Source organism: Mauremys mutica, chromosome 18, assembly GCF_020497125.1.
Source record: "Mauremys mutica isolate MM-2020 ecotype Southern chromosome 18, ASM2049712v1, whole genome shotgun sequence".
Taxonomy (NCBI): Eukaryota; Metazoa; Chordata; order Testudines; family Geoemydidae; genus Mauremys; species Mauremys mutica.
This window is the reverse complement of record NC_059089.1, coordinates 22,606,652-22,623,336: the sequence shown is the minus strand read 5'-3', so window position 1 is coordinate 22,623,336 and position 16,685 is coordinate 22,606,652. Positions and strand designations below refer to the sequence as shown.

Below are 16,685 nucleotides of genomic sequence, written 5' to 3'. Positions count from 1 at the left end.
ACGGATCCCTCTTATTCCAAACAGATGTTTCCCTACAACTAAAATAGTAATTGGCCCATTGCAATGCGCTGGGCTCATTTGGGATTTTCATTCTATTTCACTCGGAGGATCTTGTCTGTACACCAAACCTGGATCTATATAACTTTCCTTATACCACTGCTGTGTCCATGCACACATGTCCTCCTGCGGGAGTTCTCTGGACTTCCATCGACACAAATTAATCCAGCTTGCAACCAAAGCAACCCTGTACTAGTGGGAGTTAAACTGGTTTAGTAGCAGCTGCAATGCATCCTATTTCCAATTTAACTAAACTTGTGTGAGTAGGTGTCCAACTGCTGTCCAACACTACCCTGCGTTACTGACTGGTCTGGTCACCTTTCTTTACTCCGCTGCTCCAGGAGCATCTGGTCCAGATCAGATGTCAATCACCTGTTTTAATTGCTCTGGCAAATGCATGGAGCCCATTAAGCTAGGCACACGCCCAGCTGTGTTCCAGGTTTCTGAGGGCCTCCTGAAGCAAAACACTTGAGTCTCAGCAGTGAGGGTAGTGAACTACAGAGCCTTGGCATCCACTCTGCACTGACTAAACTCTTAAAAGCCCTGTCTTCCATGAACTTGCAGTAAAACCTGGGATGGATTCTCTAACGGTGGTTCCAAAGTCCTGAAGAGGAATCATGATGGGATGTTGCCAGGGCATTACAGGCTTGATTCAAAACCCTGCATCTAAACATCCTTGAAATATGGGATTGTCTGAACTCTGAATCCAGGAGCTAATCCCCTTTTTGCAGTTGCCTCCCTATCTTCATAATGCTTTGAACTGAAAATCCAGAGCTGAACTCCCATGAATGTTGAAGTGTTCGGAATCTGGATCCAGCCTTGGACTTATGGACCATAGCAGCATTTGTGGTGATACAGGCAAAGGGACTGAGCCTGCAAGGTGCTGAGTACCTCCTGAGTGAGGCTGAGTGCTCTCAACTCTCACTGTAGTCAACAGCTGAATCATAGAAAGGCCCATTACGATCATCTAGTCTGACCTCTTCTAGCTCAGTACCTCCAGGGTCAGGTCCTAAAATAGGGGCAGGAAAGTCTTGTGCTTAAGGATATAATACTCTGATCGGCAGATGTGCTTTTTGGGGTGGGGGAGCAGGGCCGGTGCAACTAGGCGGTCGCCTAGGGTGCCAAGTGGTCAGGGGCGCCAAAAAGCGGTGCCCTGGCTCAGAAGGGAGGAGCTGCCTTCCGGAGGCACTGGAGAGCCAGAGCGTCGGCTTGCGGCGGCGGCGAGCCCCAGCCAAGGAGGAGCCGGCACGGTGCAGGGGGGCACACAGGAGCCAGGGGGCGCACAGGGCCGCCGCCCGCATGCATCCGCTGCAGCCTGCAGGAGCCCCCGAGGGGAGGGGGCACGGGCCGCAGCCTGGGGCAGGAGGGACGGGGGGTGGGCGCGGCTGCTCCCTGCTAGCGGCGCTGCCGCCTTTGCAGGGCTGCTGCAGCGGCCCAAGCCTGGCAAAGCCAGTGAGTGGACTCGTGGCAGGGGTGAGGTGGGCTCGCAGGGGGGTTGTGCACCCTCCAGGGGAGTTCAGGGGGCGGGGAGGGGGGAACCTGGTCTGGGGAGCAGCCCTGGGCATGGCTGGCCCCTGGGATCTATAAAGGCTCTATAAAGTTGCGCAGGGAGGGCGCAAGGTGGAAGTTTTGCCTAGGGCGCAAAATATCCTTGCACTGGCCCTGTGGGGGAGAGTGGGGGAGTGCTGGTTTCCTCCGAAACATGAGATGCTGGAGGCAGATCACTGAGTGCAATGAGCGCACAAACTGATCCCGTACGACGCCCTGTTTTCCCACACTGCAAGTGACATTGGCAACGTGCTTTTCAAATGTGCTTCCACTCACTGGGCTGACTTTAGATAAACAATTCTCCTGGCCCAGTGGAATATATTTACACCCCACGGTGGTGGTCTATGCCAGAGGTCTCCCAGCTGATCTCTTTGTGTTAAGAGGAACACCTGCTGCTTGGGACATTTGACACTTTGCCTACTTGTACTAGGGGTTTTGGTACATGTCTCTCACAACCTTCTTTTTGCTCCCTATGTTTTCCATGAAAATGGTGCTTAAAAGAAAGTTCAAGGGACTTATCTGTTTTCCTGGGCCAATTAAAACTAAAAATAAGATGGGCAACTTCATCAGACCATAGAAAACTGAGTAAATGAGACCTCCAGACACCGTAGCTGGCTGTTAATCCAGTCTTGTTATGAAAGGGAGGCTGTTAACTAGTAGCTTAAAACTCCCAGGGCAGAGGTAATAAAATCTTTCAAAGGGATTTAAGATGAATAGAATATTTTTTTCATATTAAAAGCAAAATTAAATAAACAGGGTGTTTTATTTATTTGTTAATTTAAGCACATCCCTAGAGGGTTATGAACTTAAACAATAGCAGCTTTGTGCTAATATATAAGAACCAGAAAGGAAAACTGAATAGAAACCAATGGGAAACTAAAGTGAAAGTGAGCACATTCTGGTTTCAAAGTCCCCTCTGAGTGAAGTGCAAAAGTAAACAACCAGCTTACACGGTGAAAAGGAAAGTAGATTCAAACCAAACCAAACCAACGCCAAAACTATCTGTGTGGGTTTAATAATCTAAAGTGCTCTTAGTAACACAGGCAAGCAATTCTTTTAAACATATGAGTTTTAACTTTTGTGTGTGACCTTACCCAGGTCATTTCCCCCTCTGTGCTGCTTCCTTATTTATTTCTATTGCAAACTCCTTGGGGCAGGAACTGTCTTTTTCTATCAGTTCGTACCATGCCTAGCACAATGGGGCCTCTATGTAATACAAACAACGATAATTATTATTGTTTTCAGTGTACTGTTAAATTAATAAGATGAAAGAAAGAAACTTGGAATTTGTTTTCTCACTACAGGGAAGGAATTTTCTCCTAGGTCAGATTGGCAGAGACCCTGGATTTTTTTCGTTTTGCTTCTTCTGCCTTGTGTGACACAGGTCCCTTGCTGATTTGAACTAGTGTCAGTGGTGGATCCTCTGCAACTTGAAGACTTTAGATCAAGATTTAGGGACTTCAGTAACTCAGCCAGAGGCTATGGGCCTATTACAGGAGGGGATGGGCGAGGTGCTGTGGCCTGGTGTGCAGGTCAGACTGGATGATCATGATGGTCCCTTCTGGCTATGAGAGTAGCTCTGTGGAGTTTCTGTGATAAGCCTCATCTACTGGAACATAAAACAAAAGGGAAACGTGTAGCACTGAGAACGCTCTCACAGGTTAGTTACTGTAAACAGGTCAGGGCGCTTTTGTGCGCATGTGTAAATTATTGGTCAGAAAAACCAGTGTCTTTATTGAAATGCTTTTGTCAGCTAAACACATTCTTTCCAGCTGAACATCTTGCAGGAAAAGCCCATTAGGGACACATTTTCTGGGCATAGTCTCTGAAGTTGAATGAGACTTCAGATGAGGTATTCAGACATTATAATGATAAGGGCCATATAGGTACCTACAATAGACAGATAGACAGATAGATGGGGTGGATGGGGATGGATAGATAGATAGCCCTAGGTTTATTAGAAGGGACAGATATGCAATAAGATTTTTGTCACCCCCACCACAAACTTGCAAAGGGACCTGCTCATGTGGGCTCTGCGTGGGCCAGGGCTAGCAGATGCAGTCGCAAGATGAAAGCCCTGGGAGCTGATTTCATGGGCTGATTTCATGGGCTAATGGGCCCACTTTGGGGCACTCTGCAAATAAATGGCCCCCTGCACTGAAATGAGAGGGGGGAAGCTCATTTAGCAACCAGGGCCTCTATCTAGGGGCCAGAGCAGCCTTGTTTCCTGAGGGCCTTTCATGGGGTCTGGAGACCCTCAAGGGGGCTGCTGGATTGAAAAGAAACTGGGGACCTGCCTCTCTCGTCCCCTGCCTGCGGCACACGACGGCCCCCCCGAGGTCCCCCCCAAAGGGCTCCCCCGCAGACAGCCCAGCTTGTCTCTGACTCAAGCACCAGCCGGCGGGGGGCGATGGAGGCCGGGGGGGGGGGGGGAGCGCGCAGCGGGGGGGGGGAGGGGAAAGCAACCCCCCCCTCCCCTTCCCTATCGGCCGTCAGAAAGCCTCCCTTCGCCTTCCCCTTTAATTCCGGCGCTGCGCTGCGCTAGGAGCCAGACTCGGCATCGCCGCTGCAGATCCCGCTGCTCGCCCCGCAGCCGCGCGGGGAGGTGTCAGCCCGGCGCCGGCCCGGGTCCCCATGCACCGGCCCGGGGAGGTCCCCGGGGCCCGGCCCGGCGTGGGGGTGAGCGGGGCCGGAGCCAGCTGGGCTTGATCCCGTGCAGCCTCCGGGCCGGCGGGGATGCGCCAGCCGCGGGCAGAGCGGCCGCCCTCGCCCACCGCTGCCCGCTGCCCCGTGCCCCATGCAGCCGCCGAGCAGCCGGGCTCGGTAGCCAGCCCGCCCCCGGGCGGGAGCAGAGCCGCGGACCCCGCCTCGCCCGAGGATTGTCTTGGCGGCGGGGGCTGAGCTGCTTCCTCCCCTGCCCGCCCCGGGGGCTGCAGCCGGACCCCCGGCGCCGGAGAGCAGGGAGGGGAGCGGACTGGATTTCCCCCCGTGCGGCTCGGCCAGCCCCAGCGCCGCAGCATGAGGCGGCTCCGGAGACTGGTGCATCTGGTGCTCTTCTGCCCGCTCTCCAAGGGCTTGCAGGTGAGGGCCGGGGGGCTAAGCTGCTGCCCTGGCGGGGTCCATCCGGCCTCGTTGGGAGGGAGGGGGGCGCTGCCTTTGATCCCAAGGTGGAAATAAATAAATACCCGGAAAGTTAAGCCCTTGTCCGGCTCCTCAGATTGATCCTGAACAGCCTAGTGCAATTTGGAGAAGGAAATTTAAAAAAAAAAGAGAGGGGGGTTTAACCCCCTCCTCCCCCAGCACTCCTTAAGGGATTCGCCTGAGGGGGAAACTGACAGATGGTTAATTTCACTGCACCTTTGCTTTCCCATTGTAGGGGACCTTGTAGGTCAGGGGGCTGGATACATAGAGAGAGATGAAAATTGTGGCTGTGTAGTTTTGTGTGCATATGACAGATGGATGGATGGGGAGAGTCTGATGAAACCATTCCCTGGTACCAAACTCATTTTCTTCTCCTGCAGAATGCTGGGTTCCTCTACCAAACATTAGAAAAACCTCCAGCCCTGTGAGCTGTGAGTCATTGTGGTGGCTTCTTTTTCCATTCCCCCCGAGGGTTTTTTATTTTATTTTCATTTGATGAGAGTGACTGGTTCCCTGTAGTTGCTGGAGAGGGTCAGTGTGGATGCTACGTTTGTAAATCTGTTTCTGACCCTGCCATGAATGAAACCTCAGGTGTGCATGTAATGAAAAAAGCAAATAGATGGATATTCAGCTTCAGCGCCACTGTATTTAGGGCTTGATCCAAAGCTCATTGAAATCAGCAGGAGTCTTTCCACTGACTCCAAGGGGCATTAGGTCAAGCCCTTAATCCACTGATTTGCAGTGAGATATTTTAACCACTAATGCTCTCCCCCACCCCCACCCCCTCTGGCTTGTTTCTGAAAAGTGATCCTGGATTATTCTACATGGAGTAAATATGGACCAGCACAGCACACCAATTGCATAACAGGAAGTTTAACTGTGAACCTCATGTTGGGAAGAAGCCACATTGATAAACTGGCTCTTTCATGCTATGTAGAGGCAATCAGTCCTTACATAAATAATGGAACAAGCCAATGCAGCAATGTACCAGTCTAGAACGATTACTTTTTTCTCTGGCACGCCGACCTAACTGAATTCAAAGTCTGGTTCATAGAGGAGGAGAAGGACTAGGAATGATTATCTCCCAAGAGGTCTTTGGAGTGGCAGGGAATAGAACCTAGCAACAGAACCTGAGGTTCTCACTCAAGGCAAAATTCCCAGGGAATTTCAAGGAAAATGAGCAGGATTTGGGGCTCACTGATATATATTGGGTGGGGGCAGATCTGACTCTGGAGAGCAGAAGTTCCTCGTCCATGAATGTTCTACCAGAAAAAGTCACACTGAAGCCAGCAATGATGCTTGGCTTTTCAGGTGGCCATTAGAGCTGAAGGAACAATCTCAGCTGCTCTTACATGTTTGATTAGCTGGAAAATGGGCTAATGTGAGGAGGAGATTTCCTATTATCCAGTAGGGCCAGCACTGGGGGAGAAATGGAAAGCATGGCAGAGAAAATGAGAAAAAGAAACCCAGCAAACCCCAAAAGGCTGAGGGGGCAGTTAAAGAGCAACGTTCTCAGCTACGGCAGATCTGTTCCTGCAGAATGATGTATTCCCTACTGCCCTCTCAACCCCTCTCCAACTGGAATGATCACAGTCCTGGCAGCATAGATCTAATTTGCAATGCTAGCTCGGCCCTCTGCCAAAGCATGTGGGACAGTCACAATGAGATGGGGACCGCTGCCCAGGAAGGAGCTGAGCTGAAAGCATTCTGCATTCTGCTGGCTCCTTTTAGTCCTGATCTCAGAGGTGAAGGGCCTCTGAGCTGCCCAGGCTCTCTGCTTTCCTTATAATGCTCAATCATGGCATTGAAATGGGCAGTGGGGGTGCTGCTGTACATGAGGAGCAGCGTGGGTTTTACACGCAGGACTTGAAATCAGTCCCTGGCATGGGAAATGGAGTGTCAAATAGTGAGCCCCCACCACCGCAGAACAGAAACAGGCGAGCATGTTAGCCATCCATGTTGGCATCTCTTTTACTGTGCTCTGCTCCTCTTGTGCCAACTGTGCAGCTCTGGCAATACTTAGCTGCCTTTTGCACTTGCATTTGGATTAGTGCCCTGGTTCTTTTTCCGAGTACTCGCTGTGTTAACCCTGCAAGGCAAAGTCAAGAGACCGGCAGAGCTGTTTAAGGACCAAATCCAGCTCGACTTCTTCGCACAAGAGGTCTCCTTGAAGCCATAAAGGCTTGATTCTCTGTGCCCTGCACCTTGTGTCATCATCTATACTTGGGCAAAGTGGGCCAGGTCCTTAGCCTATCCCCAAGTATCTATTTATCTATCTATCTCTCCAGCCCTGTAAACGTAAACTGCAGCTGTGCTGATTTGCAGCAGCTGAGGATCTGGCCCAGGGAGGGCAAAGTGGGGAGTGAAATCCCAGCACCAGCGTGAGTGTCGGATTCCGATTTGATAGCATTTCACGCTCCCTTTGCCCAGGTGCACATGCTGAAGTAAGGTGCCAGACAGTGGAGAATCCGCCTCTAGGTGTCTGTGTGAAATCAGTGCATTTGGCAGCTGATGTGTGCACACTTGATTTTGATTTGCTTCATCAAATTATGAAATCAGAAACGCGATGCCGACAGAAAGGAACTTGATATTCATTGGCTAGAGAACCTCAGTCGGTGAGAGCCTGGTGTGCACTGATAATGGCCCTGAACCAGCCTTGTTTGTGATGCTGTATTTTGCTTTTTTAAAAATTTGCCTGTTATACCATTTACTCCTGTAATGTAAGAGTCGTGGGAAATCTTATTGACAAGCCCTGAGTTTCTCTCTCTGTTAGCAAGGCCTGGCAGTTGGCAGTGGTAAAGAATCACAGAAAGAGCCTTTTTCCTCCAACACTGAACTCCATTAGAATAAGGGAAAATCCAGGATTATCCCTAAAGCTACTCTCTGTGTCTCCAGGCTTCAATGGGGAACTTTTGCTGAGAACCCAAGGCCCATCTTGTCTAGCTTCCTGCAACCGATTTAAAGAAACAGTACAAATATACAGGCCATGGGGCAAATTGTTTTGAAAAGAGCCAGAATGACATGGGTGATGAAACCGAGGTTACTCTGGAAGGATGTGGAAATGCACCGATTCTCTCTGTAGTGAAATAACAGCCAATCCGCTAGTAAAGCCCAGCAGAGAAGCGAATGGGTGTTGCACATTTTTGCCCTAGTCCCACATCTGTCCTGAAAGAGCATCGTCAGAGGGGCGGCTAGGTAGGCATGAGACTAGCTGGCAGGTCATGGAGAGCTGCGGCAAAAGAAAGGAGACAGAGCAGCCTTTGAGCGCTCTGTCAGGTTTGCCTTTGAAGTTCACTCCAGCCAAGTATCTGTAGCACTTCAAACAGGAGGCACTGAAGACTCCTGCTGGCCAGCTGACAGCTTGTTATTCAGCCTACCCACGGTACCCTGGCCAAAGGAAGGGCAGACGCTAGCTGCTGATGAGATGTAGTTGAACTTAATGAGCGGGTCCGGTGTTATGGTAAAACCCCGCCCGATATCGAGAACAGATTTTTGTGAAATATACATTAAAAATACCCGGAATGTATCCGTCCTCACTGGATGAAAACTGCCTGCAGAGGGAGCCAGTGGGAGCAGATCTGTCACTGTTCTCAGGGTTTCACAGGGGGTTGGAACACACCTGTCTGCAGTTCTCTTGTCCTCCCAGCCCCACTCCCTCCCTTTTGTCTGGTCAGTCACCTGCGGTGCACTGTGAGCTCTCTGGGGCAGGGAAGCGTCTTTGTGTTAGTTGGTAGGGGGCCCTGGTCCCTGCCATTAGGGGTTACCGAATAATTAGTCAAGGAAAGTGACCTTTTAAACACCAACACAAATTCCCTCTGATTTCCTGCAAAGTGGCCCATATTTTGCCAAAAACTAAATACATACAAACTAGCAAACAAACGGATCCCTTCTGGGGCCAGATTCTGTTCTCATTTACGCCGTATGAACTAGAGTCACTCAAGGTTTTTAGCTTGGTGGAGTTACTCATAAAACCGGAAAAAATTAAACGCGAAGGGCCAGATCCTCAGCTGGTGTAAACTGGCAGAATTCCGCTGACTTCGGTGGAGTTATGCTGATTTATGCAAAGTGAAGATCCAGATCTAAATAAACCAAGACAAATGGGTCCTGTTGTTATTTATAGAGAGGGTCCAGTCGCATTGTGCCTGATGCCATACAAACAGCTCTGGTGTAAATTCAGAGTAACGCTGAGATTATTAGTTCAGTGGATTTATTCTGGATTCCACTGCTTTAACTGAGAGCAGAAGGAGCCCTGATGCTGGAAACTCTAATAACAATTGTCTCAGCTCTGACTTGCACCATTTGGAGGAGGATTTCCTCTTGCAATTCACCGGGAAGGCAAAAAAGTGAAATAAAAGGAGCAGGAGACCATGGCACTGAGAATTGCAATAGAGATGTCTGTCTTCTAGGACCATGCTAGGAAGGTCGGGTCTAATTTCCCTTCATTTCATGTGAAAAACACGGGCACCCCGCATCACTCAGGCAAGAGCGGGCTGCTTACACGCTGTCAGTTATTCAATGGCTTGGAAAAAACTAACTCAGCGGATGAAGGCTGGACCATGCCACGTATAGCAGCTGAAGATGGAAACGGCCCATTCGATTGTCTAGTCCAGGGATAGTCAACCTATGGAACAGGTGCTAAAGGCGGCACGCGAGCTGATTTTCAGTGGCACTCACACTGCCCGGGTCCTGGCCACCAGTCCGGGGGGCTCTGCATTTTAATTTAATTTTAAATGAAGCTTCTTAAACATTTTAAAAACCTATTTACTTTACATACAACAATAGTTTAGTTATATATTATAGACTTATAGAAAGAGACCTTCTAAAAAGTTAACATTTATTACTGGCACGCGAAACCTTAAATTAGAGTGAAAAAATGAAGACTTGGCACAGCACTTCTGAAAGGTTGCTGACCCCTGGTCTAGTCCATCCCTACAGTGTATCTTGGAATACATTGTCTAGGCAAGTTTTACATGTCTTGAGAAATGGCATTTCCAATGCCCTCCTTCGGAGAGCACATAGTTGACTGGACCATCATTGGGCTGATGGCTGAGCTGTTAGGGAATGTAACTTCCCTTGAAAACGGAGACAGGATAACATGAGTGCAGCCTCTCATCTCTTCAGTTATCATCTAATCTCTCTCTCTCTAATCGCTTGCCCCAATATAACATATACTATTCTCCTGTAACTGACTTGTACGGATTTATGAACCTATGTGTATGATGCACTGACATTAAACCAGGGCCTCATCCGAACTGCCAGATCCAAACACCTTCAGAGTTTGGGGTAGTCAGAATCTAGATCCAAAAGGTTGCTGCCCAGGCCTGGCCCATCCATCGTTGACTCTCTGGAGGTTGGATCCCGGCCCTGGCAGCTTGTCCCAGCAAACCTCTGACAGGCTCAGCCAAGGAGCTGGGTTTTTAAAAAGAATAAAATGGCCAAATGGGCCAAAGGCAATTGGTATTTGGATCCAATTCATTAAGGGGGAAAAGTCACTGGTGTTGTCTTCTGGAATAATTGGCTGGCTTGCTCCACAGATGGAGACCAGGTGTAAAATAAAGAGCCCTAACATTTTAGGGACCTGTCCTGTAGTTCGTATGCAGGCGAGGCTCCCAAGCACCTCAGTGGGAATGTTGAGCCTGTAGTGGTGTGGCAAACTCTGGCAATTTTATTGAGAGTCTCAGGATATTTGGTGTTTTTTTCTTAAAGCCCCAGCTGCTGGAATCATGTGAATACATCAGAATCAAGGCTTAAACACCAGAAGGCAAATATTATTTTTTAAAATCTCATGGATTTTTTTTTGTACTAGGGTTGCAGCTGACTCATGATTTGAACACCTGGGGTTGTCCATACTGCTGGAGCTAGCTTCTGCCTGCTGAACCAGCTCTCTCTTCTTGGCCACACAGGAGTTTCTGGCCTTGCTGCTTGGGCCAATGCAATAGAGCCACTTTGTTCCTTCTAAGCTATCAACAGTGAAGGCACCTGGTGAAGCTTTGTGACCATCAGAGATAATCCAAAGACATTGACTCATGAAGATTCCTCCATCAGTTTTCCTGGGCCAGTTTGAAATCTGTACACTGACACCTACAGTCAGACAAGTAACCAGACTAACCGGGACAATATAAATGTTCAGGTGTTCCAAAGGACTCAGATAGCATGTGGCTTTACAAAAGCGTGCTGCCCTTAATTGAGCAAAATTCCTATTGAAGCCTCCTGCTCATGAAATGCATTGGCCCAGTGTGTTTTTGTCTCCCTTTAGTGGCTGAATCTTGTAAAAGGCGTATGAGTCTGTTACTGATTTCAAGCTTGCAGACCCAGGTCACACTTGTAGCGTGAGATGTCCTGGATTCAGTGCTGTAGGTGACCCAAGCAGGGCATCATTACATTCAGATACCAAGAACTGGAATAGAAAGAATAGGATTTCTAGACTAAACACCCAGTCTCACTTGACAGCCCCATATCAGGCCCCCTCTAGATCCAACAGAAGCTGCCTTGGGAGCAGTATTAAACTGCCAGGAGAAAGCCCCATTTGCTGATGATGTGTGTGGGCCTTTATTGAGTACAGCTGTTTTTAGATCTTAAGTGCAACATAGTCAAATAGGAATAGCCACAAATCTCTTGTATTTGACAACTGCTCGTGGTAATTAGAGTCCCCCTTTTTACAGACAGTAATTTGTGGTGAATGTTTTTGATGGTGAAATAAGGCTAACCCAGGGCTTTGTGGGCTGATTCACACCTTGGTACAGTATTTGCAATTAGCACACACACTATGTCAAGATGTCTGCTCAAACCTAGACACTTTCACACTTCTCTGCAGATTAGTTCAGAAACAGTTATTCAGATTGCACTGAAATAATGTAGCTAACTCAGTCCCATCGAGCTGAAATGCAAGAACGGGGGTTTGTTGCCCTTGTATACCGACAGCAGGTCAGAAAACCGTATGGCGTTCATGCAGCTAGATCAAGGAGGTGCTACAGCCCCAAGATTTAAAATTCATAAGTGGCTTTGGAAAATGTAATGGGCCAGATCCTCAGCTGCTGTGGACTGGTGTAAATCCATTGGGTCCCTAGATCCAGCTTTACATGAATAGAAACAGTTGCCAATTTTGGTTAGTTATTTCACTGGAAACTGTGGGTCAGATTCACCCCGATGTGACTCTCTGATTAACTGGACCAGTGTGTTTATAATCTTTGCTAGAGACCCAAATACAACATCACTGAGTGGGCATGAATAAACCAATGAGTGCGACATTGATTGGTTGATAAAACAAGTTTGCCGAACTCTCTAAGGCTCAGCTGGAAATGTGCTAATGAAATAACGAAGTGAACAATTAACAAAGTGACCCCCAGTGTCAGTGGAAGTTCTCACTGACATTTCTGCACCACTTCCTAAAACCGTGCTGGCCCCTCCGGCTCATCCCCTCAAGGAAAAGCCAGCAGAAATAGGGGGGCATTGAAACACACATTGAAGGTCAATAAACTTGGCCTCTCAGACCAGCATGTGGCGTGAGTCCGCAGCTGGTGACCTCTACTTCCAGCCCCTGGGTGTCTGATCCAGAGCCCACTGAAATCAATAGAAAGATGCCTATTAACTTCAATGGCCTTTGGATCTGGTCCTAAAAATGGAAACTCTCAGTTTGAGTGATTTGACTGATCCCAGCTGTTGAGACAGAACATGAGGAGAGGGGGCGTTTCTGCGGTAGCCATGATCCCAACCATAAAGTGCCAGGAATTGCATCTGGAAACAAAGTCTCCTGTGAAGAGCTCTGCCAAGTAAGGGACTTATCCAAAGTCCATTGAAGCCAATGGGAAGACTCCCATGGTCATTGGCTCAGGTCCTAAGTTTGCAGCTGCTATTCTGCACTAGTTGAAGTTTCTAAGTGATCTCCAGATGCAGCCTCAGGAAGAGTGCAATGCTGTTGGCTGCTACATCTACATAACTGTTTAAGAGGCACTGGGGATCCACCAGGACTCCTGGATCCCATTACAAAAGTCAGGCAAAGACCCTCATAGCAGGGAAGCCAAATGATATCAGATAGCGGCATTGTGGTTGCGGGCCCCAGGGCCAAGAGGGAGAAATTACCATCTTAATGCCAGGAACAAGTCAGTCTCTGAACCTCGGCGTCGTTTGCATGGAATATTGTTGATGCCTTTGACAGACCGTTCATTGTTCCTGTGAACTCTCCAGAATGAAAACCCAGAGGTAAGAACCTGACCGTCATCATCATCATCACGTTCCCATTACGTCTCTGGTGTTTAGGGCAGTGACGAAGCTCCTCCCCCCCTGTCTGTTTCTGGCAAGTCTTCCAGTGGTTCCCCAGCTGTGCCCCAGGTTTTTCAGCTCGGCTTCCACAGCTCCTCACCATGTTGTTTTCGGGCGGCCTCGTTTTCGCTTGCCTTCATGTGTCCATTTTATTCCTACTCTGGTGATGGAATCAGTTTCCGTCCGAAGCACATGGCCCGAGGCTGTTGTTAATCTTCCTGATCCCGTCCATCTGCTCTCGCTGGCACCCAGGAGGTGTAAGCTGAAGCGTCTCATCTCTGCTGAGATGTCCGTGTGTTCCAAACACCAGGTTTGTTTTTTGTCTTGGTGGTGAGCACTTCAGTTTTCATGCCAGTGGCTTCCTCTCGGCTTTCACCACTGCCAGTCCTACGGGTTGTTGACTCCTGCGGGCCATCACACACAGTAATGGTCGATTTCTCCGCTGCTGTTTCCGTAACATATTTTGTTTTTTACGGGACAGGGTTGCTAGCCCTGTGCCTAACCCCCAACCTGGAGGGCCAGAGTGTCTGTTTTGTCCGGCCTCTCCTCCACAGACCAATCCAGCCTGGTTGAACCTGCGCAGAGCAAGAAGCCCCCGCCGACACAGACTCTAGGGATTGTTAGAGCATGCGAACTGTCCCACCACAACAAGGCACGGACACCGGAGGACAGAACCTGACAGTGCTTGGGGGTTTTTGTTCCATGTACACGAGGTGTCCTGAAGGAGCAACAGGAGATGCCTCCAGCTGTATATGTCAGCATAGAACCATTTTATCCCAGGCCCCTTATGAAGGGGACAGTGGCGGTGTTAGAGAGTTTATGGATGACTGGAATCCCTGCCCTTGGATTCTATTGTATCTAGGAAATGTGTTTTTTTTAACAGGCCCTTGGAACAGTTTCACAAGAGGGTCAGCGCCTCCGCTGTTGCAAACCAACCCAGCCAATGGAGCTATGCTGGCATACACCAACTGAGCCCAGCCTGTGCCATGAGATAGGTGCTTGCATTGTGAGCTCTCCCAAGCAAGGCAGCGCTGGAGCGGCTCTGTACAGGGGAGATGAGAGCTCAAAGAGAACCCCAGGGGCTGCACATGATCACAGGGGTGATTCCCCCCCCCCCGAGCTGGCACTGAACCAAAACACCAGCATGGTGTTAGGGACTCGAAGGCGGGGAAAGGGCTCTGTAGACCCCTGCCCCTCATTTCTCACTTAACAGAAAATATTTGCTTTGGAAAGGGCTGACGTTTCTTGCATCGCAGTGACTGAGCTGCATCGCCTTGGGGCACAGTGACATCACCCCAAACCTAGGAGTCAGCTGGCATGTGGTTTCGCCTCCCGGGTTTCAGGACATGTGGTTACCCATCTCCATCGTACTGAAGAGTCTGGCCAACTTCTCGGATCCTCACAGCATAATCTTCCTTTTCTTTAATTTGCAAATGACCTACTCGCAGCCCTAGTTACATGAGAGATTGGGGTGTGTAGAGAAATCCAAATAGAGGTTAGAAAAAGGGTTACTGAGAACAGAAAGTCTGAAGTTTCTGCTGGTGCTCAGACTGTCCCATGTGGAAATGTAATCACGTGAGCACACGCAGACACGGATCTCCCAGGCCCAGGTCCTCCAAGGTGTATAGCTGCCAGTGAGGATCTGGGTCGCAGTCACTCCCTTACACACGCCCAGGGCCATATACACAGACATGCTCACTCACTCCCCCAATAGGTAAGTATCCAGATACACACGTGAATACATATGCCCATGGCCACACACACAGCTCACATGTCTCTGCCATTAGGATATTTTCCCCTGATAGTCAATGCATGTCTACAGCCTGTTCGGTGACCTTCTCCTCTCGCCTCCACATGTAATCAGCTTTTTCGATGGCAATTCCTCTCCTTAGGGGCTGACAAAAGCCCCATTTCAGCTTAATTGGGGCTATAATCCGTGAAAAAAATGACCAGAGTTGGGCAGAAACCAGCTAGACTCCTCTGATCTCAGCCTGAGGCTTTTGACACTCCCTCCAGCTGGGCTTTTGTGCAGGTGGACAGCATGGGTGTGTCTACACTGCACTGTAAACCTGGGTTTACAATTGCTGGACCTGTGGTCTCTCACCTGGGCTAATGGATCCATGCTGCCCTATGCAGACCTTCTGACTTGGATCTGCGGCTTGAGCTGCATCCGCACTGCAGAATGACAGGGCTTGGACTCAAGTCTCAGTGGGACTTGGGTTCAGACCCCCTGTGCCAAGTGGGTCCTAGGACCTGGGTCCTGAGTAGCTGACTCGAGTCAGACTGATTTGTGTGTGGACAGAAGGGCGGGGTTGGTCTCCAACCTGAGCCTGAACTTGGGTCTACAGTGCAGTGTAGACATACACAATGGGATTGAGAGGAGGGTAATTACTTCTTCCCCTAGGAAGGACTCTGCAGGAGCAGAACTTGCTGTGGGTGACTCTGATGTGATTTGCTTTGTATCTGCCAGTAATTCTGGGAGTGAAAAACAGCCCAGTTATAAGTGCACCTAACTGCTCCGCCCAGCGTGCTTTAAATTCAAGCTGACTGCAGGAGCGGGGAAGGGGAGTGACTCCTGCACTCTCCTCGTGCTCCTTCCCTCCATGCCCAGAGGCCACTGGGGCAAATTGGTGTTAATCAGCAGTGCTCCACTGACTTCAATGGCCAAGTTCCACCAGCCAGGGGTCTGAACCAATGGAGGATCCTCGTTGTACAATATGTCCCCTATGGGCACCGCCGCCAAAACCTTAATACTGCTGCTCCTTGCAGAGACTCACCCATGGCCACCTGCTTATTTTACCTGATCCTTAGAGGAAGGAGAGCAGTGCTCCTCCCAGGGGGCCCAAATCCTCTTCTCTGTTCTTGCCTCCTTTTTGTTATTTGCATTGTAGTATGCCCAGAGGCCCTGATCTGGGATGTGCTAGGAGCTGTACAAATATCCATCCATACACTACTACAATGCAAATAACAAAAATGACAGAGGACTGTCCCTGTCCCAGAGAGTTCACACTCAAAGCTCAGCAAGGCAACAGGTGAATACACCAGCCGGGGTTAGGAGGATGGATAACGTAACAGTGAAATTATCACTTGGAGTGTAATAAGTCACAGCACACCCCCTGCCTAGCCCTTTTCAAGCGTCAACTTTTCTATTCCTTGTATGTAATGTTGGCATTTTCCTGTTGTTTTTTCCAGAGTCGTCTCCCTGGCATCAAAGTGAAATATCTTTTCCTTGCCTGGCTGGGCGTCTTCGTGGGCAGCTGGGTGGTGTACATGCATTACTCGTCCTATTCCGAGCTGTGCAGAGGTCACGTCTGCCAGATGATAATCGTGAGTGCTGGCAACTTTCACTTGCTCCTGCTGCTTTGCTTCAGATCTGTGTGGTTTTCAAAGCCCTCAGGAAGGGGAGCGGGGGACTTGGGACATTGGGAGGTGGTGTCATCAGAGCAGGGGACTGGACTCAGAGGTCCTGGCTACGTTTCACCGAGGGAAGCGATCGCTGTGATTGTTTGGGTGTCACTTTTAACACGTTTTGAGGGTTCTTGAGGATGAAAGGGGCCATATATAATACTAAGAGAGGAGAGGGCTGAGAATGTCATAGGGGAGACGCTTTCCTGTGAGATTTCTGGTGCTTCGGCTTCCAGGCAATGGAGGGGGAACAGCCTGTTCCATGAGGTTTTTAC

General features: G+C 49.5%; 1 protein-coding gene across 1 annotated transcript in view; it reads left to right on the top strand.

Annotated features, from left to right (window-relative positions):
- The first annotated feature begins 4,170 nt into the window (after positions 1-4,170).
- Positions 4,171-16,685, top strand: part of DIPK1B (divergent protein kinase domain 1B) — a 41,335-nt gene continuing 28,820 nt past the window's right edge. The window contains exons 1-2 of the mRNA XM_044992560.1: positions 4,171-4,686; positions 16,198-16,332. Of these exons, the coding sequence (XP_044848495.1) occupies positions 4,624-4,686; positions 16,198-16,332 (198 nt within the window). The 5' untranslated portion in view covers positions 4,171-4,623. The remainder of the gene's footprint in view (positions 4,687-16,197; positions 16,333-16,685) is intronic.